This window comes from Triturus cristatus, chromosome 12 (assembly GCF_964204655.1).
Source record: "Triturus cristatus chromosome 12, aTriCri1.1, whole genome shotgun sequence".
Taxonomy (NCBI): Eukaryota; Metazoa; Chordata; class Amphibia; order Caudata; family Salamandridae; genus Triturus; species Triturus cristatus.
This window is the reverse complement of record NC_140595.1, coordinates 17620330-17645758: the sequence shown is the minus strand read 5'-3', so window position 1 is coordinate 17645758 and position 25429 is coordinate 17620330. Positions and strand designations below refer to the sequence as shown.

General features: G+C 47.4%; 1 protein-coding gene across 2 annotated transcripts; it reads left to right on the top strand.

The window, feature by feature from the left end:
- HSD11B1L (hydroxysteroid 11-beta dehydrogenase 1 like) lies at positions 1 to 24493 on the top strand. 2 transcript variants are annotated; one of them, XM_085639560.1, is made up of 7 exons: positions 1 to 299; positions 5650 to 5780; positions 10354 to 10465; positions 12571 to 12662; positions 18985 to 19078; positions 20246 to 20411; positions 23777 to 24493. In XM_085639560.1, exons 1-7 carry the CDS (start codon positions 218 to 220, stop codon positions 23964 to 23966), a joined length of 867 nt encoding a protein of 288 aa, XP_085495686.1. In that variant the 5' UTR covers positions 1 to 217; the 3' UTR covers positions 23967 to 24493. The 2 variants fall into 2 exon arrangements, with proteins under 2 accessions (XP_085495686.1, XP_085495685.1); XM_085639559.1 differs by having other exon boundaries at positions 83 to 299; positions 5650 to 5786.
- The last annotated feature ends 936 nt before the right edge of the window (positions 24494 to 25429 follow it).

Here is a 25429-nt window from a genome sequence, read left to right as displayed (position 1 = left end):
TGGACAAAATACAATGGACTGGAATGTGACATTCGGCGTTCTGTGACTCGTTACATAAAACGAGCAGCGTGGCACAAGCCCGGAGAGGTCGTGATAACCACTTAAGCAGCCTGGTGCTGCCAATGAGGGCGCTGCTCCACCGGTTGAACTTTGACCTGTTTTCTCACTTCCCGGGGCTCAGCAGTTGGGCTGTGTGCAGAGGACATCCTGCCCGAGCATGAAGCTGGCTGTGCCGGGGCTCTGCCTCGCCGCGGCGGGGGCCTTCCTTGCCTTTCTGAGCCGAGACACCTTCGACCCCGGTAAGTCACGGCGACTATCGCAGGGATCTCCACAGTGTGAGCTTGTGCAGCACCGGCGCATTTCAGAAACATGCGTCTTTGAAAGATGCAGCTTCAGAGTCACAAGTGCCCCAGGCTGAGGGGCCCACGAGGCTTGGGAAAGAAACGACGCATGTCTGGACGTGTCTGAAAGCAGGGCTTGTTGTCGGACTCCACCTGTACACCAGGCTGAGCCTGAGACCTGGAGGTTTCTGCGTAGGACACTTGGTGGTGGGGGACTCCACCCGGCACCAATCTGAGCCTGCACCCTGGAGGTGACGAGTGCCGCCCCCGGGAGCGGCTCCTCAGCTAGGGCGGAGGAGTGTCGCCCCACTGCTTTCTCGCAGTGTGAGACGCAAAAACATAAATTGGTAATAACTTTTTTAGTTATTACCATTTTATGTTTGCTTTACGAGTGAGCGGGGGGAGGGGCTTCGCTGCTCTCTGAGCAGGGCTGGGAAGGAGTGGTGTGCCCACTCCTGAGTGTGCAAAGACTGTTTGGTCGCCCTCTCGGGCCGCCCAAACCAGTCATGGGCACTTTTCCCTTCTCCATGCAGGCGATGCAGCCTGCATGGAGAACATGCCAACCCCATAAGCCCCTGGCTGAGTGCTGTGTTACGGCGCTCATGACCAGTGCTTTAAATGGGCCGGTACTCACCGGTACTGAGTACCGCCACTTCTTAAATTTACCGAGCCGAGTACCGGCACTTCTCCACTGTCAAGGAGAGTACCGGTACTCGGGGTTTGATTAATAGGGTGGGCACTTGACTGGTGCCTGAGGGCCAGCTGTGTGCCGTTTGTTTGGCAGCATGTTCGGCATTGCCGTATGTACTATTTGCCCGGAGGCCTGCGCAGGGGCAAGAGGGCCTCTGCTCTCTCCCTACCCCGATGGAGCCAGACATCGATGCTGGGTTTGTGGAGGAATGGGCCATTTTCACCCCTTGGCCCCCCACTGGAGTCTGACTGTCTTTCTCATGACTCACTTGTCCCTGTGATTCCACCCCGCCCCCCTGGGACGTTGAGTCCATGATGGCGGGGATGAGGTGATGAAGATGGCTTAAAGCCTCCCTGGTGCACAGGCGAGGTGGGGAGGTCACTAACTTTCCCATTGGAGGCCAGTATTGTTCTTCCCCCTGACCTCTACCCTGCTGGACTCTGCACATACTCGGAACCCTGCAGTGTTCACTGCCTGCCAGTGCAAGCTCTCCGGCCGTAGGGTCTTCTGCCGAGAGGAGAGGGGCGTAAATGTGTGTGTGTGAAGGTGAAGACTGAGGGGGAGGGAGCAGAGAGCTTAAAGTAGGAAAAGGTAGCGAGGCAGAAGGGGTAAGCGCGTACAGAGATATGAAAGACATCCAGACGGTTATGGAAAGAAGTAGAGAGGCGCAGAGAGGGCATATTAGAAATAGAAAGAGTGATGAGAGAGAGTGATAGGATGCAGTTGGGGTAACGAGAGTGGAACAGAATTAGCTACTAACGGTAGAGAGGTGAGTGCGAGGGATCTCGAGCTTAGAGATGTGAAAACAGAGATTGTGTGTTTGAGAGGAACAGAATCAGGAGGTATTTGAAATGAAATGCGTGGAATGCTTGTTTGTGTGTGTGCACCCTTGAATATTTAAGGATTGCGCCAGATGCAACCAAGTAGGTATATTAGAAATATTATGATATGAGGAAGCTGCAAATATTACTGAACAAGAAAACACGAACATTTGGTGTTTCACCTTTATTTTGATACATGTCTCACATGTTTTGTTCTGTTGCGCAACCGGTGTAAGTGCCAGAGTCTCTCTCGTCCTAGAGCACATTAATTATTAGCCTGAAAGTGCTAAAAGTACTGTTGATGGCTTGACTTATTCAGGGTTTTAGTTGTTAATCTGCACATATGGAAAGTGTGAGACCACTATCCAGGACAATGCGAGGACAACATGTATCATGTCTAACTCCGCCTCTAACCCCGCCCACTAGCCACGCCCCTCTCTTAATTTAATGAGTACCTGTACTTATTTTTTCCCATTTAAAGCACTGCTCATGACCAATCACAACGTTGCTTGCAGAGAGGGAGCCTGGCTGCCTGCTTCCTGTTCCTATCGGCGGCAGGAGAGCAGGATCCGAGAAAACGTGGGACCCAGCCTCAAGGTAAGTAAAAAAAAAAAAAAATTAATAACCCCCCCTCCTCTCGCCCGCAAGCAATGCTGGCCATGACTGGGCTACGCACAAGTCTTGTGTGGGGACTCCACCTGTACACCAGGCTGAGCCTGCACCCTGGAGGTGACCCCACATGGGTCTTGTTAGCAGCCTGCACCTGTGCATCAGGCTGAGCCTGCACCCCAGAGGTGGCTGCACACAGGTCTTGTGAGCGGACTCCACTTGTGCACCAGGCTGAGCCTGCACCCCGGGGGTGGCTGTGCACAGGTCTTGTGAGCGGACTCCACTTGTGCACCAGGCTGAGCCTCCATCCCTGAGGTGACTGCACACAGGTTTTGTGAGCGGACTCCACCTATGCACCAGGCTGAGCCTGCACCCCGGGGGTGGCTGTGCACAGGTCTTGCTGGGGTATTCCACTTGTGCACCAGGCTGAGCTTGCACCCTGAAGGTGACTGCGCACGGGTCTTGCTGGGGTATTCCACTTGTGCACCAGGCTGAGCCTCCATCCCTGAGGTGACTGCACACAGGTTTTGTGAGCGGACTCCACCTATGCACCAGGCTGAGCCTGCACCCCGGAAGTGGCTGCACACGGGTCTTGTGAGCGGACTCCACCTGTGCACAAGGCTGAGCTTGCACCCTGAAGGTGACTCCACACGGGTTTTGTGAGCGGACTCCCCCTGTGCACAAGGCTGAGCCTGCACCCTGGATGTGGCTGCGCACAGGCCTTGCTGGGGGATTCCACTTGTGCACCAGGCTGAGGAGGTGACTCCACACGGGTCTTGTGAGCGGACTCCACCTGTGCACAAGGCTGAGCCTGCACCCCGGAGGTGGCTGCACACGGGTCTTGTGAGCGGACTCCACCTGTGCACAAGGCTGAGCTTGCACCCTGGAGGTGACTCCACACGGGTCTTGTGAGCGGACTCCACCTGTGCACAAGGCTGAGCCTGCACCCCGGAGGTGGCTGCGCACGGGTCTTGCTGGGGGATTTCACTTGTGCACCAGGCTGAGCTTGCACCCTGGAGGTGACTCCACACGGGTCTTGTGAGCGGACTCCACTTGTGCACCAGACTGAGACTGCACCCTGGAGGTGACCTCACATGTCTTGCTGGGGGATTCCACTTGTGCACCAGGCTGAGGAGGTGACTCCACACATGTCTTGTGAGCCGATTCCACCTGTGCACCAGGCTGAGCCTGTACTCAGGAGGTGGCGGCACACTGTGCTTGTGCGGGGGACTCCACCTGTGCGCCAGGCTGGATCTGCACTCTGGAAGTGATTGCACACTGAAACTTGTGGCCAGATTTTCTGCACATGAAGAAGAGGCTGAGTGTGTACTGTGAAGCTCAATGCACTCAGAGGTCAGAGTCATTGTTGATCCGTGAGTTGGAAAATGCCTTTTATTCCCAGCAGGAGCAGATGTGCAGTAACGAGGCTTCCACTGGCAACAGCTGCATGAAGCCACATAATCAGGGCAAAAGTCGCAAAAGAAGAAGTGGGAGGACTAACCAGGTTAGGCAGTATGTAAGTGACATAACAACGCCATCACAGGGCATGATGTCTTGATGTGTGACATTGGATGTGACATCACAGGAAGTGACCTCATTGAAAGTGACATCAGATATTAAGACCTCACACATGATTATCAGGTATAACGTGTACTTTTAAGCGCATTATAAGATGGAACAAATGAGAATTTAAGTCGGGTTGTGCCAAAAAAGTGGCGCAATCCTGATGCAAAATCTGGACCTCAATATATACATTTATGTTTTTTTACATCCTGCCACAAAGAAATTGGCAACAGGGAGAAGCATGGCAGTAGATCTGCAATGCTTTATTGGTTGCAAAGTCTCCATTTAAAAATATTTGATTGGGTTAAGGCATCTGCTGTGAAGGTGTCCAGTAAGTTTCAGAGAATAGTAACAATGCTGAGATAACTCTGGAGTTTAACACATTTGTTGGAGAGATCTGTGTTTTGTGAAGTGCCAGATTTGAATCAAAGTAGTGTAAGATTAATGTGTCTCCTGCAAAGCACATCACGTAACATGCAGATGGCAGCTTTTGATTTTATGTAGATAGTAAAGTGGGTTACTGCTTTTAGCACAGAGTTCAGCATAGTTCTGTGGAGCCCAAGTTCTTGGCAGGGGGCAGCTTCCACCCTGTGAAAAGAGTTGGTGGACGCCGTGTACCTGTGTGTAGCCCCGACCAAACACGCAACTAGTGCCAAATTTGAGGGGGGCTAATACAAATTTCAGGGAGGCTGTCTCAGCCCGGGCTGACGCACACGGGGGTGCTGAAGCCCTTTGAGCCCAATGGGCGCTGCACGCCTGCCCTGCACATAGTAGTAATATAATAGCTTTTTACACTGTGATACTGCGCACAAGACTTCGGTGCTTCACTCGTTGGTTATCAGCTTCTGACACCCACTGGCCCCTGGCACAGGTGTACACCTCTGATGTCAAGGCCGGGAGTCCCAAACACGGCATGGAGTTTTGCTACAAATACATTAGAGATTTTCACTCTTTATTTGCCTTGTGTGAACAGTATCTCCGTTTTGGACTCACTTAGGTTTTTTCTTTTTTTTTTGTTGCAATTTAGTATCCTTGTTCCATGATCAGTGATCGCCCTGAGGGCTACACCATTTACAGTTCGACTGAGGGGTTTTGTAATGTGACATGTTTACAGCATTCACGAGTTTAGATTTCACAATAATAATAATAATATCCACGTTATTAAAGCGCGAACAATCCCCCGTAAGGGTCTCTAGGTGCTGGGTCCGTCGGGAAGATTAAGCAAGCTATTGCCCAGAGTCACATGGTGCTGGGCTAATCTGCTCTTCCAGCCTGAGTCAATCAGACCTGAGTGCCAGGGCTGGCCTGAGGAGTCAGTGGTGTTGGCTCCTCCTCTGCGAGGTAGAAGACGCTGAAAAGAGCAGCAGCGACCCCTTGTGTTCACTCACAGTATTGCATTTGCATGGGTTGTAGTGGCAACAAACAGATTCTGGTGCAGCAGTGACTCCATCTGGAAACTCATGGTTTTGCATCGACTGGAATCAAGTAATACTGGGGTTTGGTGAAAAGAAAACGAGACACATAAACAGTTGAAATCAGCATGAAGCAGGAAGTTATATTTTAACGTGATGTACATCTATTTCCACAGTCATTGTTTTTCTACGTGTACTTTTTCTTAACACAGGAAGCCTGGCAGGCGCTAAAGTTCTTCTGACCGGAGCCAGCAAAGGCATCGGGGAGGAGATGGCTTACCATTATGCCAAATTTGGCGCCGACATTGTTTTGACAGCAAGAAGAGAAGCGGCTCTCCAGAAGGTACAGGTAGTGCTTTGTAGTGAAACATGAAGGATGGATGCATGCTAACGACAGAGGAGCTGGTGTCGCTTTCTTAAGACACAGGATAAGGCATGGATAAAGCCACAGAAAAAGGCATTAATAAATAAGCTGTCTCTCGTTTGCAAAAAAAACACTTGGGTGGAAGGTGTATCCCAATACATGGTAAATAGTTGAGTACAAAGGGCAAGCAGTTGTTAAACATGAAATCACAGGTCTAACTAAACACACTTGAGAAGGTGGGCGTACACACAGAAGGCAGGTACACACAAGAGGCAGGTACACACAAGAGATAAGTGTTGCTACACACAAGATACACATAGGAGAAGGTGTTACTACACACAGGCCAAGGTGTATCTGCACATAGGAGAAGGTGTGGATCATCACACGAGGGTGGTGTGATTCAGGAGTGGAGATACCCAACATTTGAATGGACGCGAATATTGTTTTTTCTAACAACGCAAGGAAGAAAACACATACTGAAAAAGACACAAGTAAATCTCGAAAGATTTAAGAATCAAGCAGCCAGACTGCCAGAGTCTCAATAAACACATTCTTCTCACCAGACCTGCTGCAAACACACGATCGGCTGTGTTCCAATAGAATTTCACTGAAAACTAATATATTTGATGTTTGGCTAAGGATGACCTGGTCTGATAAATGAACTTGAGGCAGATTTAGTAAGTTTTCACATGCGACATGGCACAGTAATCAAAGTTGCTGCACTCTGGTGCATGAAAAGTAGAGCGCAGAACAGCGCCATAGCTACTAAGAGAAAGTGCTGTGTCTCTTTCCCTTAGCACTGGTGCACTGTAGGAAGAGTTGCACAAAAAGCACATACCCTTGCATACATGTGTGATGCTAAGCATAGGTTTTGTACCGGGCGAGTACCTTCCAGTACAGAATACTAAACTTAGACATACATCACCGCACGCAGGCAAATCTAGAACATTTAAAAAAATGAAAATCATTCTCCGATGTTACGCCTGCTTCAACGAGGAGTAATGTTTGGATGCAAATCCCTCTCTACTGTAGTTAGTACATAAGGATTTTAGCCTACAAACATGGGTGGTTGCATGTGGCATCCTATGTCCTATCCATGGGAAGTCCCTTTGATGCAAATTCGTGCTTTAAGGCTACTTTAAAGTACACCACATGGTTTGTTCTGGAAAGGAAATACCAAAACCTCACTTTACACAGGTTAGACTCCCTTTTGTGATGCAAACCTGGTGTAAACTGTTCAAATTGTGGACCTTCCTGTCCAACTCTATGCCTGAAGGGGAAGACACATCGCGCACTACCAGGAGCGATGCAGCAAAGAGCCGAAGGAAAAGAGAGTCCACCAGCTTTGTGCTAAAAGGCCACTGCAGGATTTTCTGGTCAGAAAGACTAGGGACCAATGGGAGCCTTTCGTCGACACTTCGCAATCCCGCACAGAAGAGCTGTCGTGATACTAATGCACTCCCAAGAGAAAAACCGTCCACGTATTCCATGTTTGTTGTGTAGGGGAAATAGAAAGTAGGGGAGTAAATGGACTTGGTCTGGATCAAACAATATTGCCAGGACTGAAATCCAGGTTCAGTGGGGCCATAAGGCCAACCATAGTCTCTTGAGCATAACCGTTCCCAAGCAGGTGTTTGCTAGTCTGTGGGAAAAGTCTGAAAGGCTTCAGAGTGCTGGGGCACAGCTAGCCGCATGTGCTGTCAAGTTATGCGGCATCAAGTAAAAGAGAATGGGACGCTTCTCAGCAGGTAAGCTGCTTAGGCTTGTATATATGTTATTAGGCTTTGGGTCTGCCCTCTTCATCCACTCGTCTGTTTGACTTGTCATTCACATTTTGATTCCACCCCACATCGGCTATTGGCTGACTTGTACTGTGAGTGACACATTTTTAGGTCTGGCGTTAGCCAAGACCTTTTGAATTTACTAGAATAATATGCATTATACACTTATGGGTGCTTCCAGAAAGCCCTCTGCGCCCATTGGCCTATTGTTATGTCATTCACATTTGTCTTCTGCTCATTACTACATACAGCATCAGGCAGTGGGTCAGCCCACATCAGCCATTGGCTCACTTCACTGAGAAGGACTGCATTCCGCTCTTTCACAAGGAGCACATATCCACACAAAGTAGTTCCATCCAGTGTCGGAGACTAGTTTGGCAACGTATGCTTTCTGAGACCCAATTTGTTTGGGGGGAGGGTTTGCAATTTTTCATTTAGTTTGGTGAGGGTCTGGCAGGTCTTCCAACACCAAACTTTTGCCAAAACCATGTCTAATCAAAAGAGGCACTGGTAAAGCCAAAAGTCTGGCAGCCAAAGCCAGATTTATTGGCTGGGCCACATGTGTACATCTGCATAACATTATGTGTACTTCAGTGCCAGGACTAGTGAGCAAACCCTTTGCTTTGCCAATGCTTTAAACTATGTCTAAATAAAAGTCTTCTTGTAACAGAAAGTCAGTCTTACTTTTTTTTATACCATTAAAAACCCAACGATGTGCTTTAAATTAAAAAGGAATTTCTATACCTGTTCCAAGTAAATCCGCCGTGTAATCTGTGTAACTATGCATTTCACTCACTTTTCATATATTCCACTATCTGCTGCATAATTTGAATATTTTAGCAAACATATCTGTTTCTAGCTCACAGGATCAAACATCTAAAAATGCCATAAACGCAGTAGAGTGCACTAATAGACACTTTGCAAGGTGTTAAAAGGTAGAAATGACTCTGAACTTTTTCCCAGTGAGTTTCAATGTCCCCATTTGATGGACTGGAGAAGGGCTTTTGTCTGTAGCATGAACAAAAGCCCTTACATATTTAAATGTTATTCAAACATGATGGAAATGAGGACTCCTTCTTTGTCATGAGTATGTAGTTTTCCATTATTCATGCAAAATCTTCCCTCGAACCCTACTGGGGTGCTCGTTTTGTACCTCATGGAATGCCGTGCCCTTCTGATGTCTGTTTCATGATAGAAAGATGTGCTTCTAGGGTGAGTCCCATTCCATACCTGTAGAATGAACCCAAAACTGAAGACCAGTCCTACAACATACCTCTGGTGCACAGATGGAAGGGTCACACCTTTTATTGCATGGTGTCTGCGCATAGAGGCGTGGTTTCTGCTGCCGGTGACCTTACACAAACGGATCTTCTCTGGGTGCCTACAGGGGTTGTATTACCAAAATGATGTTCCTTTGCTTACATGGAAGATGGAATTATTATTGGTTGATGATTAACATTTCCAATACAATATCATTGCAATAGTGTGCATCCTTTTATTACTTAGGAAACCTTTGCATTTTTTGCAGCGCTGGGATCTCTTTTGCATCAATGTTTGTTATAATGACGCAGAGATGGTAGTGTGCCACAGAATGCTGCCGAACGTGCCTTTACTTGCACAATTTGGCCCTTAGTTCAAGGAGGTTAAGACTGCAGTGTGTGCCTCTTGCAAGTCTTGTTTCTTTATAGTTGCCTCCTCCGCGTGATACGTCGTTCTCCTACAGGCGACGACTGGAGTGTTTCCCTCCTCTTCTGCTTTTCCCATTCTGTCGCTTGCTAGGGTACGATTGGGTCTTCCATCTGGTTACAATGTTCCCCCCTGCCTGTGAGACCTGTAGTGATTGTCTGTTTGGGTTCAGTGCTCTCCTACATCTGTGGGCTGCAGTGAAGCTCCCCTCAGGGTGATATATTATCTTGTGTTGTGTAATGCTTGTTGATTTACACCCAAACTGCCATTATTTTGATTCTAGGGTTTGTATCGCAGACAGGTCTCGGGATCTTTCTGTGATGGAGAATTTGGAGAATTGTGTCTGTGACTTTGCGGCATAACGTGAGCGATGTGAGGCTTTCAATTATAAAGGGGTTATTTGTGGTCGGGATTGATGGGTGCGTGGCGATGCCTCCTACACTGAGCTGCAAGAGAGGTGTGACCCGCGTCCCTGGGCGATGGCTCATGCATGTCTTGAGTCTGTACGATGCCTTTTGCCTGGTGGAGTGCGCCTCCCTGTGGACATCGACTGTCACAGCTGTGCTGTGTCATGTTCTGACCAGTGTCTTCCTTGTCTTTGAGATGAGACCGTCTCCTTAGTGGTTAGTGCTTTTGACACGCCTGCGATGTATCATGGTGGTGAAGGTTGGCGTGGTTGTCCCATTTGAACACTAGGCTTTCTTTCTTCAGTTCCTTCTTCATCCTCCAGTTTCAGTCTCCTTTAGGTATTCAGCCTTTCTCCTGTGTGTGAGGGAGAGCCTGGGTGACTGGTTTTTCTTATATTTGAGGGCTGGAGTGGGTTTGTCCTCCAGGGAATGTAATTCTCCTTTGTTGAGGAATGGAGTGGGCATCTCCTCTGGGTAACTGGTCTTTCTTCTGAGGTGATGGGTCAAGATGGTTAGTCAATCTCATGGGAATGGATCTCTCACGAGACCCTTGACTCACCAGTGTTGCACCGCTCCTGCAGAGTCTCTTGTAATAATCATAATTCCCATTTACCAATGGATTATATCCATGTGAGAAGTCAGACCCTGGCTTACCATGTCCTCCGTTTGTGGTTCCAGGTCATGGAGCAATGTTTAGAGCTGGGAGCAAGAAACGTCTTCTACATTCCTGCTGACATGGCGCTTCATTCCGATCCTGAACGAGTGGTGAAGTTTGCGTTGGAAAAACTGGGTAAATGGTAACAGGAAGGGGCCTTGCACAAGAGAGAACCTGTGGATCAGGTTCAAGTGTACAAGTTAGCGAGCACACGTGCATAAGAGAGCAGCACCAGAGCAGAGAGCATCTTCAAGAGTAGCAGCCAGGAAGCGCCCTCTAGGTCACGGAGAAGCCCATGGTCAAGAGAACAGCCCTGCAACAACCCTAAAAGAAGAATTAGCGAGCAGTAACTGGAACAGAGAGGAGCCACATAACTGGATCATAGATCGTCTGTGGAGTCAGAGAGTGGTCCCTGGGTCTAAGCGTCTCTCCTGCATTAGGGGGCCTTCCTTGGATAAGACACCCAATCATGAAGCATAGAGTGGCCCCAAAGTTAGACGGTGGGTCTAAATCAAAGGGCATCTCCTGACTCTAGAACAAGATGCGCGTATACCATCCAAACTCACAGCACGCACACACAGACGCATGCAGAAACATACACACACACTCTCTTACACACAAACAAACATCTCCATACTGAGGGTTATACATGCACAGAGGCACACACACACAATCTCTCTTTGTCACTAGCTCTCTCTGTGTCTCGCACACACAACACACGCAAACACACACAGACGGGTACATGGCCCGGAATGCTCTTGCCACCATACAGCCAAGGAAATTGGACAGTCTGCCTGTCAATTCAATAACAAAACATCACAGCCTTGATTCTTCACTCTCCAAAATCCTTGCTTTCATAAACAGAAATATCCTCTGATCAAAGGGAATCTCTTATTCTAAGTAGAATACAGCTGCTCTCTACCACCCATGTCACCACCCGCTGGCACACAGGCATCTTTCCTTGTAGTGAGCTCAATTTGTTTTTGTTTTCAAACCGTGCTATTAACACTATTAAATAGCCCTGCAATAACTTTTGCAGACATTTTGGTAGCTAATTATGTGAGTCACCCTGAATCTAAATTTGAAACTGCTGTTCCATCTCGAGATTTTAAGCAGAAATGTACTCATTATTGGCTGAGGAGTGGTACACAACATTTCTGCAAGGGAACCCTTTACTTCTTAATCCACACTGCCCACCAAATGCAATTCTTGTGAGTTATTTTTGCACATCCTACTGATCTACTGGCTCGTGGATGGTATCACATGGCTTTCTTATCTTTGTATACAACACTGTGAAAGGTTTCTATATCACCTTGATGAGTAATACACTTTCTGGGGCCTATTCACAATTGCATTTTGTAGTATGTAGTACCTACGTGTGTAAATCTCCAACTCACCTAGGTTTTCTATAGGACGATCATCACACATGTAAGTTTTCTACTTAGTAGTAAATGTTGTAGTGATTGGAGGAGTGGCTGGAAAAAGGGGCGTACTTACTACTGAATGGTAGGAGTTTAGGGAGGGGTTTAGAGAGGGGCATGAAGGGGTTATGTGACATGCATCCACCCACAAAAGAGTAAGCTCATTGCTGTTCACAAACTGCACAAAGGTAATGAGAGCAGTTGTAAACTCAAAGTTGGAGTAAGTTCAGCACCACACATGGACAACCACTGGCACTGCAAGAAGGCCCCCCCATGAAACTAATGAAGATGGAGACTTAAAATGAAACACTTAGGACATAATGTAAAATGTAATTATTTAAAATGGTGCAAATATAATTTCATGTTAAATATAAATAGAATCATATTCATAATAAAATATTGTATCAATCCTTTTTGAATTTATAAATTAACATAACATTATTTTTTTTATTACAATATAGTTACATTGCTTTTAACTAATTGTGTACACCACCTTTAATAATTATTACTGCATAATAAAACAATGTATGTTTTTTACTATATATGGGGGTTTCATTTTTACTTAAACTTAAGAAAAATGATTTTAAATTAGTTTAATGTATTTTAACTGAAAATGTAATTCAAAATTAAGTTAGTGTATCATTTCTTAAATTTTGCTCTACATTGAAAATAAACATAGAAACGTAATTTACATTAATATTTAATATAATATATGTATACTATTTTTTTAGCTAAATATTAGGTACGCGCGCCTTTACTTGTATTTGGGTTTTGCTGGTCCTTTTTTATTAATCATCTGTCATATGTTTGTTTTCCTAGGTGGTCTGGATTACCTGGTCTTGAATCACATTGGTGAAAGTCCGTACGAAATGTGGTCCGGGGATGTTGAGCACACCCGCTGGCTCATGCAGGTTGGTGGCCATTTTGGGTTTTTTGTGCCAGTTTTATGCTCTTTGACTCTGTTACTTTGCTTTTTTTTATTTTGTACTTTGCAGTTTTATTTATGTGAATTTGGCACAAGGGCATTTGAGCATTTTACGGGAGAAGCAGACATTTTTAGATGCAAGCCAGACATTCCTGGTTTTTTCTGAGCACACAGAGAATAAGTTATTTGCAAGGAATTACATGGTGTTCTGCCGAGGCCACGATTTGAACCTGGTTCCAAAGGCGGAGGCTCTGGCTAATAGGCCACATCTCCTCCCCTCAGATCGACCCACATTCTCCTTGGTTGATGAAGACATTGTTTTCCTTGTTTCATTGAATTTAGGGGCATATCAGCAACAACCGGCGATAATTATCACTAAGCGCACTTAGCGCTAGGATAATTATCACCGGCTAGCGTGGATTTTTATCGCTGAGATAGCGTGCTATTAACAACGCTTATCTCAAAAGCGATAAAAATCCAAGCGCTAACTGCCTAATGTGAGATTATCGCTGGAAACCCAGCGATTATCTCATGAAATGCGGCGTTAGCTTGTTGATAGGGACTCACAAATTTAGCCATGATATCCACGTTCCATAGGATATCATGGCTAAGTCAGTCCTGAAGCAGGCATAAGGAAAGTAGCGATAACAGGGGTTATCGCTACTTTTCCTGCTGCCACGCTTCATAGCGTGGGGCTTGATGATAGGAGAAATGTCGCTTGGCGACATTTCTCCTGTCATGTCAGGTCAGGAACGCCCACTTGGCATCTCATTAGAGATGCAAAGCTGGGAGTTAAGAATAGGTGCGCTAATGCAAGGTTTCACGTGTTAGCGTGACCTTGCTAATTAGGCGATAAAATTATCGCTGCTTTTCGGCCGCAAACGGCCGCAAAAGCTGCGATAATTTTCTATTGCCGCCTTGTAAATATGCCCCAATATACCATAGACAGAAGCAATGCTTCCCCTAGGTAGGAAGTTGTCTGTGTCCTCTTCCCCAAAGTCCTAGCAGTAAAAGCAGACATTTCGATCGCAGAGTCTCGGCTTCTACAATGTCTTCTCGAGCTACTGATCATGGCTGAGCCCGTTGGTCATTATTGCATGCAATACACCACCTGGCAATAATATTTTATTGCCTATATCGACCTACTACTACATTATAAGGTGCATTAAATGACTTTTCTTAATTTCACCCATATGTACCTCCCACATTAAGTATAGGTGGAGTTAGTGATATTGAACAAACAAACAATATTATCGTAGGTGGACACTGTCGGCTTTGATATAGCAACATAGAACCTCATAATGTGCTTGTGAGATTGTTAGTAGGTGAGATTTTCACTCAGGGTTCTGGTGGTAAGTGAATTCCTTTACCCATTGAGGTCTGTGTGGGGTGAGGCTTGGGGTCCATGGGGCTGGTGTTGTATGCCCACTTTTTCCCATGGAGTAGGTAGATGGAAGAATTCATTTTTCTTGTGGCCTCGGAGGATGTAGAGCTCTTTTTCTGACTGTGTTGATATAGTGTGCGATTATTTTCCCACACTACCCTATTCTCCATCTTGTATCACAGTGGACAACGACGTAGACCTTGCACTGCACTTCAGAGATTGTGTGGCATTGCGTGTGAGCAGTTATGGACTTCATTGCTTTTCGACTGGTCAGGTGCTTCTTAAGGTTTACGGAAGGTACCCGTTCAAGAGGAGATGTGGGCGTTCCCAAGTCTTGAGCACACATATAGGAGACCTACCTTCCCTTCAAACAATTTCCATTCTGTTAGATTTGATCCCATATATAATCGATGTTTGTGTTCTTTTTGCTTGCATTACAACAAACAATTGATGGACGGAATGCTGACAATGCAGACATTCTCCCCCAGTCAAGAGATCTGGGTTAAATCCATCGTTCTTTTGCCCACTACACCACCCCAGTTTAGACATGGCCATATGCAAATCAGTCTTGACCCTGTGCCTCATGGGAACAGTCCAGCCCGAACTGCCAAGCCATGTCTTCCCTGGACCGGAATCAAGCATCCTAGGACCGGTTTCTGGCTATCAGCCGTCATCAGCCAGGATAGCTTGACTCCAGTGGCGTAGTGAGCACGGGTCCCACGTCTGGGAATACCCATCCCACTTAGGGCAGAAAGCGTTACAACAAACAATTGATGGACGGAATGCTGACAATGCAGACATTCTCCCCCAGTCAAGAGATCTGGGTTAAATCCATCGTTCTTTTGCCCACTACACCACCCCAGTTTAAACATGGCCATATGCAAATCAGTCTTGACCCTGTGCCTCATGGGAACAGTCCAGCCCGAACTGCCAAGCCATGTCTTCCCTGGACCGGAATCAAGCATCCTAGGACCGGTTTCTGGCTATCAGCCGTCATCAGCCAGGATAGCTTGACTCCAGTGGCGTAGTGAGCACGGGTCCCACGTCTGGGAATACCCATCCCACTTAGGGCAGAAAGCGTTACAACAAACAATTGATGGACGGAATGCTGACAATGCAGACATTCTCCCCCAGTCAAGAGATCTGGGTTAAATCCATCGTTCTTTTGCCCACTACACCACCCCAGTTTAGACATGGCCATATGCAAATCAGTCTTGACCCTGTGCCTCATGGGAACAGTCCAGCCCGAACTGCCAAGCCATGTCTTCCCTGGACCGGAATCAAGCATCCTAGGACCGGTTTCTGGCTATCAGCCGTCATCAGCCAGGATAGCTTGACTCCAGTGGCGTAGTGAGCACGGGTCCCACGTCTGGGAATACCCATCCCACTTAGGGCAGAAAGCGTTACAACAAACAATTGATGGACGGAATGCTGACAATGCAGACATTCTCCCCCAGTCAAGAGATCTGGGTTAAATCCATCGTTCTTTTGCCCACTACACCACCCCAGTTTAGACATGGCCATATGCAAATCAGTCTTGACCCTGTGCCTCATGGGAACAGTCCAGCCCGAACTGCCAAGCCATGTCTTCCCTGGACCGGAATCAAGCATCCTAGGACCGGTTTCTGGCTATCAGCCGTCATCAGCCAGGATAGCTTGACTCCAGTGGCGTAGTGAGCACGGGTCCCACGTCTGGGAATACCCATCCCACTTAGGGCAGAAAGCGTTACAACAAACAATTGATGGACGGAATGCTGACAATGCAGACATTCTCCCCCAGTCAAGAGATCTGGGTTAAATCCATCGTTCTTTTGCCCACTACACCACCCCAGTTTAGACATGGCCATATGCAAATCAGTCTTGACCCTGTGCCTCATGGGAACAGTCCAGCCCGAACTGCCAAGCCATGTCTTCCCTGGACCGGAATCAAGCATCCTAGGACCGGTTTCTGGCTATCAGCCGTCATCAGCCAGGATAGCTTGACTCCAGTGGCGTAGTGAGCACGGGTCCCACGTCTGGGAATACCCATCCCACTTAGGGCAGAAAGCGTTACAACAAACAATTGATGGACGGAATGCTGACAATGCAGACATTCTCCCCCAGTCAAGAGATCTGGGTTAAATCCATCGTTCTTTTGCCCACTACACCACCCCAGTTTAGACATGGCCATATGCAAATCAGTCTTGACCCTGTGCCTCATGGGAACAGTCCAGCCCGAACTGCCAAGCCATGTCTTCCCTGGACCGGAATCAAGCATCCTAGGACCGGTTTCTGGCTATCAGCCGTCATCAGCCAGGATAGCTTGACTCCAGTGGCGTAGTGAGCACGGGTCCCACGTCTGGGAATACCCATCCCACTTAGGGCAGAAAGCGTTACAACAACCAATTGATGGACGGAATGCTGACAATGCAGACATTCTCCCCCAGTCAAGAGATCTGGGTTAAATCCATCGTTCTTTTGCCCACTACACCACCCCAGTTTAGACATGGCCATATGCAAATCAGTCTTGACCCTGTGCCTCATGGGAACAGTCCAGCCCGAACTGCCAAGCCATGTCTTCCCTGGACCGGAATCAAGCATCCTAGGACCGGTTTCTGGCTATCAGCCGTCATCAGCCAGGATAGCTTGACTCCAGTGGCGTAGTGAGCACGGGTCCCACGTCTGGGAATACCCATCCCACTTAGGGCAGAAAGCGTTACAACAACCAATTGATGGACGGAATGCTGACAATGCAGACATTCTCCCCCAGTCAAGAGATCTGGGTTAAATCCATCGTTCTTTTGCCCACTACACCACCCCAGTTTAGACATGGCCATATGCAAATCAGTCTTGACCCTGTGCCTCATGGGAACAGTCCAGCCCGAACTGCCAAGCCATGTCTTCCCTGGACCGGAATCAAGCATCCTAGGACCGGTTTCTGGCTATCAGCCGTCATCAGCCAGGATAGCTTGACTCCAGTGGCGTAGTGAGCACGGGTCCCACGTCTGGGAATACCCATCCCACTTAGGGCAGAAAGCGTTACAACAAACAATTGATGGACGGAATGCTGACAATGCAGACATTCTCCCCCAGTCAAGAGATCTGGGTTAAATCCATCGTTCTTTTGCCCACTACACCACCCCAGTTTAGACATGGCCATATGCAAATCAGTCTTGACCCTGTGCCTCATGGGAACAGTCCAGCCCGAACTGCCAAGCCATGTCTTCCCTGGACCGGAATCAAGCATCCTAGGACCGGTTTCTGGCTATCAGCCGTCATCAGCCAGGATAGCTTGACTCCAGTGGCGTAGTGAGCACGGGTCCCACGTCTGGGAATACCCATCCCACTTAGGGCAGAAAGCGTTACAACAACCAATTGATGGACGGAATGCTGACAATGCAGACATTCTCCCCCAGTCAAGAGATCTGGGTTAAATCCATCGTTCTTTTGCCCACTACACCACCCCAGTTTAGACATGGCCATATGCAAATCAGTCTTGACCCTGTGCCTCATGGGAACAGTCCAGCCCGAACTGCCAAGCCATGTCTTCCCTGGACCGGAATCAAGCATCCTAGGACCGGTTTCTGGCTATCAGCCGTCATCAGCCAGGATAGCTTGACTCCAGTGGCGTAGTGAGCACGGGTCCCACGTCTGGGAAACCGGTCCTAGGATGCTTGATTCCGGTCCAGGGAAGACATGGCTTGGCAGTTCGGGCTGGACTGTTCCCATGAGGCACAGGGTCAAGACTGATTTGCATATGGCCATGTCTGAACTGGGGTGGTGTAGTGGGCAAAAGAACGATGGATTTAACCCAGATCTCTTAACTGGGGGAGAATGTATGCATTGTCAGCATTCCGTCCATCATTTGTTTATTGTAACGCTTTTCGCCCTAAGTGGGATGGGTTTTCCCAGACGTGGGACCCTTGCTCACTACGCCACTGGAGTCAAGCTATCCTGGCTGATGACGGCTGATAGCCAGAAACCGGTCCTAGGATGCTTGATTCCGGTCCAGGGAAGACATGGCTTGGCAGTTCGGGCTGGACTGTTCCCATGAGGCACAGGGTCAAGACTGATTTGCATATGGCCATGTCTGAACTGGGGTGGTGTAGTGGGCAAAAGAACGATGGATTTAACCCAGATCTCTTGACTGGGGGAGAATGTATGCATTGTCAGCATTCCGTCCATCATTTGTTTGTTGTAACGCTTTTCGCCCTAAGTGGGATGGGTATTCCCAGACGTGGGACCCGTGCTCACTACGCCACTGGAGTCAAGCTATCCTGGCTGATGACGGCTGATAGCCAGAAACCGGTCCTAGGATGCTTGATTCCGGTCCAGGGAAGACATGGCTTGGCAGTTCGGGCTGGACTGTTCCCATGAGGCACAGGGTCAAGACTGATTTGCATATGGCCATGTCTGAACTGGGGTGGTGTAGTGGGCAAAAGAACGATGGATTTAACCCAGATCTCTTGACTGGGGGAGAATGTATGCATTGTCAGCATTCCGTCCATCATTTGTTTGTTGTAACGCTTTTCGCCCTAAGTGGGATGGGTATTCCCAGACGTGGGACCCGTGCTCACTACGCCACTGGAGTCAAGCTATCCTGGCTGATGACGGCTGATAGCCAGAAACCGGTCCTAGGATGCTTGATTCCGGTCCAGGGAAGACATGGCTTGGCAGTTCGGGCTGGACTGTTCCCATGAGGCACAGGGTCAAGACTGATTTGCATATGGCCATGTCTGAACTGGGGTGGTGTAGTGGGCAAAAGAACGATGGATTTAACCCAGATCTCTTGACTGGGGGAGAATGTATGCATTGTCAGCATTCCGTCCATCATTTGTTTGTTGTAACGCTTTTTGCTTGCATTACAACCCTTTCTACTCCTGGCGTAAGCTGACTTACGCGCTTGCTTGGACCTTTGACAATCGGGCCCTTTTTTATCTTGCAGGTGAACTTTCTCAGTTATGTTCAGCTTGCTTCGGCTGCACTGCCCGCGCTCACAGAGAGTAAGGGGTCCATTGTGGTGGTGTCCTCCATAAACGGTGAGTGGATCAGCACAAAATTCTCTAAAGTAAGTTAGGGGAAAAAAACAAGGTTTTATTGAGCCTCAGAAAGGGGGTGAGAGAGGTGGGCTAGAAGTCCAGTCTAAGCCATCACATCACTGAGTATTATACTGTCAATCTGACAAAGGGTCAACTTTGTAATCCGAAAGTAAGTTGAGGTACTGAGATATGATGGAGGACTCCCAGTTTCTTTTGGGTTGGACACTGTGCAGAGGTGAAAAATTTGGCAGAAGTCAACCCTGTATTAGGATAAGCGACCTGGAAGTGTTGAGACAGCCACATATCTGATAAGTTGTGTGTCTTTAATGATGTCCAGTGATACCATGCCATTTTATACTGTAGTATTTGTACAACACACATTCTGCCATTCCTGTGACCTCTTATAAATCAGTATTCTAGTCGACTTCCCTACTTAGCAGTCAACGGGCTAGTCAGGCTACACCCAATGAAGGGTCAGTGAGATGGACGGGCCTGTAGGGTGGTGGTGTCTGTGAGGAGCAAGAAGCTAGTAGGGAGAGATGTACCTAGTGAGGTGGAGTTGATAAACGCATGGAGTCGGGGAGTAGGCGTGGTTTGTGGGAATGGATATTTTAAACAAGATCTGACGTGTAGCAGAACTTTACGGAGTGAAGTGGGTTATGGGGGAGGTATGCCCCAGGACGATGTAAGGGTGTAGTGAGGGTGTGATTTTGGGACTCTGAGGAGGTGTTCTCTTTGTGGAGGCCTGGTCTGTGGGGAGTTGTGAAATATGTAGAGACAAGACCTATGCTGAAATGTGTTTTATGTTGAGGCATCTTCTGGTAGGAGCTGTTCTCCGCGTGGACGTAGGACCTATGGAGAGGTGTACGTTGGCAATATCTATGGGGTGGTGTGCACAGTGTGTGAGACGAGTTTGTGCAGTGGTGGGCTTTGTCCATGAGTTGAAGCCTATGTGGGTTGGTACTCTGTGGAGCAGAGGTCCATACAGAATTTTGCTGTGTGGAGCAGGGTTTATGTGAAGGAGCATTTTGCAGAGGCGCCATTCAGGGATAAGGTTTATGCAGCCGGGCTGCCGCTAGCGGCATATCTTGAAGGCGAGGTGTTGATGAACTAGATCAGAAATTTCTGCTTCCAGGCAGTCCCATCACATAGTCTTTCTTCCAACAGGTAAGGTCGCCACCCCATACACCACTTCGTACTCGGCTACCAAATTTGCCCTTGATGGTTTCTTCGGTGCCTTACGACAAGAGCTGGCCATGCAGGGAACGGACATCGCCATCACCCTCTGCATCCTGGGCCTGATCGACACTGACTATGCGCTGTCGAGGATAAGGTGGGTGAGCAGGTACCCCTAGGAAGTGCTCTGTGAGGCCCGGGCCAAGGTCTTCACTGCAGCGGAAGTCCAAAACAGTTGTTGTGGGTTTTGAGGTAGCGTTTTTGCACCAGGTGTAGTGACCCATTCCTTTCTTTAAGAGATGGAAATAGGGGAAGAAAGTAAGGTGGTCCCTGCTGGAGACAGTGTGCATGTTGTGCCCCAGTCGTACTCCTCCATGCGCCCCACTCATCTGAAACAGTGGACCTCCCCAGGGGTACAGCCTTGAGCCAGTAGGTTGTGGCCTGCAGGGCAGAGATTAAAATACATGTTGGGTGTCTCAGCCTTTCACCCTTTTGTGATGCATAGAATGAATATGACTGAGTGGGGGTGGTTTCATCAACTCCTACTAGGTTTTGTCCCTTCTAGTCAATAGTGGTATCTGTAGAGCATTGAACAAAAGCTGACAACCAGAGAAAGAGTTACAAAGCTCCACCAGGCCAGACTCAAAGTCTGCCTCCATTTAAATCCCTCTATTTATACCGAAGTTAAATGGGCATATGTTCCTCAAAGGACTTCCCATATGGCTCAGAGTGTGACCGAAGAGTAGTGTATAGAACTCTAGGGGACGCTAGCTTGTGGGCTCTGCCATAGACTGAACTTGTCTCAGCACCCCTGGGGCCAGGGACTGGGAGGCAGGTGTGTGGACATCAACCTTAGACCCCTAACATCGGAACCAGCGATACCTCAGCAAGCGAGGTCTGAGTAGAGGGGGACTCAGCCACATGCAGGTGGAAGTGACAGGCCCACCAAACGTAGTCTGGTGACTGCGACTCACCCTTTAGTAGGTATAGTCTTAGAGAGTCTCCTTAGCTGACCTGGTGGGTGTAACGACAAGCAACCCACCAGGCGATTCCTCGTTCTTACCTGATAAGCCGGCCTAGTCTTCTTCCCATCAGGAAGAGTCTGGTCCACTCCTCAAATCATAGATTCTACAATGTGCAGATGTTGAGTCTTCCCACAGCAGGTGCTTTCCAGCCCTGTCTGAGGAGGTGGAGCCCAGTACACTCTTAACCTTAGCAAGCGTGGCCTTCCTTTCCCAGTGAGTGACACTGAGCCCTCTCTCCAGCAGCTACTCTCTCCTATCAGGTGTGGCTGGTCCTCTCTGAGTGAGGGGAGCTTGAGCCTCTCTGTGCAAGAGTCTTGTCAACTATTAGGAAGCAATACAAAAAAATAAACTCGAGGGTATTGTTTTGTCAACTATGTACTATTTGTTTTTCTGACTACTCCTAGATATGGGTCATTCAAAGATTTATGAGAGGTCGTCTCACCCTCAACTTATCGAGGCATGCTTCATCATTTGACGACCTCTCACACCTGGGTAGGAGCGATGCCGCCCCAGTGGACTCGACCAGTGAAAGTTAGTCTATCCCTGGGAGTTCTTCAAAATCTCCGCTCAGGGCAGTACACTAGGTCCTGTTTTTTGGGGGGCAAGAGCGAATATAAAATATAGCTAGAGGTATATTCAAAATATTATTTATTCATCAAGTACCTCTCGTATGTTTAAACAAACTAAGAACAAATCGGTCATTAGGTGAAATTCAATGGATTATCTGACCTAGAATTTACATGTTACCAACATGTTTTGACCTCTAAATAAGCCTAAAAACTCTTGGGGCTTCTTCAGGGTAGAACAACTATAGGGCAATGATGTGCATTCAAACCATGGGATAAGGCGAAAATTTGTACTCTGCCGTTCTCTCTATGGTTCTGAGAATACCCCAGTAATATTTAACTGCAGGCTCCAGAACACAGTGTGGGTCGCGCTACCTCCATAATCACACATTCGTCAGGAGATCAGCGCGGTGTAGTCACCTCTCCTTACCCCTGGTCCACTGCTGTAATACTGAGGAAACATGTTGGTAACATGTAAATTCTAGGTCAGGTGATCCATTGAATTTCACCTAATGACCGATTTGTTCTTAGTGTTTTTAAACATACCAGAGGTATTCACAGAATAAATAATATTTTTAATATACCTCTAGGTATATTTTATATTCACTCTTGCCCCCCAAAAAACAGGAACCAGTGTACTCTCCTGAGCTGAGATTTATAAGAACTCACAGGGATAGACGAGCTTTCACCGATCGAGTCTGCTGGGGCGGCATCGCTCCTACCCCGGTGTTGAGAGGTCGTCAAATGATGAAGCATGTCTCGATAAGTTGAGGGTGAGTCGACCTCTCGTAAATCTTTGGATGACCCACATCTAGGAGTAGTCAGAAAACCAAATAGGACATAGCTGACAAAACATTACCATCAAGTTTATTTCTTGTATTGTATCCTTTTGGAGGACATAATTGAGGTAGAACCTCCGTTACTCTCTCCTCAGAGATTTATTTTTCAGCTATTAGGAAGGGCTGGTGCAACCTACTCTTCCCATTACGTGTCACAAAGACAACCCTCCAGCAGGCGGAACCTAGCCCGCTCTTCCTATCCGGTGTGTCTCGTCCTCTCAGAGTATGTTTAACTTGGGCCTCTCTGAACAGGAGGAGGAGGCGGGTAAACTATTAGGAGGTGGTGTGACAGATCTTTGCCAGTAGGTGGTACCATGTTCTCGTTGTTGGATCTCGCCTTTGCAGCTGGAACATGGTCGTTTCTGATGAGAGGTCATCTGATCCCCTTCTGCATAGCATGTCGTGCCTGGATCTCTCCCTCCAGCTGGAGGCTGCCCATCTCTATGCCTTAGGAGCGTTGGACACTATTTGTATCTTGGTGGTAAGCCGACTCTGTTGCAACAGGGACAGACTATGCTTACTGCCAAGATCATGGTACGCCCGCCTGACTTAGATGCGGGGGTACCATAGGTTTGGCTACAGTGGTGACTACTCCGTCACCACTATAGGCAAACCTCTCAAACGGCTTGACAGAGTAAGGGCCATTGGAGGAAGGGCCATGGGTCCACCCACCCAATTAGGATGGGTGGACACACAGACATTTTTTTTTTTAACTCTTGAAAATAAAAATAAAAAAGCTGTTTGCTGCGTGGTTGCATCATGTTGCCAGAGCCCTCGCCAAACAGCGAAGAGCATTGACAGGAACCGCTGTGAAGATGGTTCCTGGTACTGCTTTATCGATGACCAGCAGTTTGGTGGTAATTTATACATTTAGTGGGGTGGTCCCTCCACCAGGAGGATGGACTAATCTATTCCGTCCCCTTGGTGGAACAACAGAACATCTGTAGAAGTATAGACCGGGCCCTTTGTCTGCCATGGTACTCCAGTATGTTGTCCGTTCTGCAGTAAAGGCCCTAGCTCTCTCGCAGCAGGTGCAGCAGCTTTGAGTTTGACATATGAGGTAATCACTCTGTTTTCTTTGTCTTCTTCCAGGGGTAAGGTATTGATGACCCCCTACCCAGCCTCCGAAGCCGCTCTCGCCATCGTCAAAGGTGGGACCACCAGAGCGCGGGAGATCCACTATCCTTGGCAGGCGGTATTCATCAGCCTCGTGCGGGACTGGGCGCCCCAGGCTCGAGACCGCATTGTACGAAGCTACTATAACTACAGCACTCCTTTCTGAAGAGACGAAAGAAGGCTTCTTTTGTGAAGGGGGCTTACTGTCCATCCAGGTTCATACCTCACACAGATGCTCCTTCTCAGAGATGTTGACCCTGCACAGGCCTACTGTTGCATCACTTTCCTTCAGAGGGTTGCCTTTATGGAAATCTCCCCCTGCATGAAGCACTCGAATTGGAAGCTCTCTATCAATAAGCACCGACTATGATCAACCCATCCGACCTCGGTAATCTGACCACATACGTGTAATCATACACGGAGTGTGCGTCCTTATGATGCACACTCGTTAGGGCTTACAAAACATGATGATTTCAGCAATGTGGCTTCATTGGTGGCAGGACAAAATTAACTAATAAAGTTTAATGCTGAATTAACTACATTTCCCAGAATGCACTACAATGAATAGTAGCATGTTCATGTTTACAAACAGAAAATTGACAAAGGACTTATTTGTTGACACTACCGTGAACAAGAACAAGTGTTCGGAACGCGTAGGGGATTTACATCAAAATAAACATCTTTAAAACCAAAGGGAGTGCCGCGTTATCATCTTTGCGGAATGAATATATATATATATATATATATATATATATATCAACCCAAACCAACTCCGTTCGTAGGACCCCTGGCGCGTCTTTATCCGGTGCAGTGCTGTGGCCGAGCCATGCCGTGTTTGTATCATCCAAAGGATTCACTTCACAGTAAATCAGTTAGCACGCACTCACAGTCTGTTAAATTATCCCAAGTTCTTTATTTTCCTTTAGTAGGTCTCCAGTCTCAAAATCAACCAACGCGTTTCGCCATCCACCGATGGCTTGGTCACCGTGACCAAGCCATCGGTGGATGGCGAAACGCGTTGGTTGATTTTGAGACTAGAGACCTACTAAAGGAAAATAAAGAACTTGGGATAATTTAACAGACTGTGAGTGCGTGCTAACTGATTTACTGCGAAGTGAATCCTTTGGATGATATATATATATATATATATCACCTCCCAGCACTTCCTTTCGGCGAACTGAAGAAAGACGGACCACCAGGACAAATCCAATGGCAATATGTCTTTATTTCTCACTCCTCATTCCATGACGCGTTTCGGGAATCCGGTGCCCTTGATCACATAAGGAGACTGCAGTACGCCATATTGTTTTATACTTTTGTAAATGCAACACCACGTGATAGTAAACAGTGAAGAAACACTATGAAATGTAGATTGATTTTGTTTTTCACATGCATCTGTATAATATAAAAACAGTGTGTTTTTCGTTTTGCAAACATTTCTGAGAGCTCCTAATAGAACAAATATATTGTAATATTTAAAATATATATGTAGGCTCACATTTCAAATATTGTGTGTTTCAAAAATAAATACAATAAATATTTAATGATTTAAAACTGAATAAATATGTATAAATAATTTAAAATATACACATTATCACACAACAATAAATATAGATTTAAATATCAAAA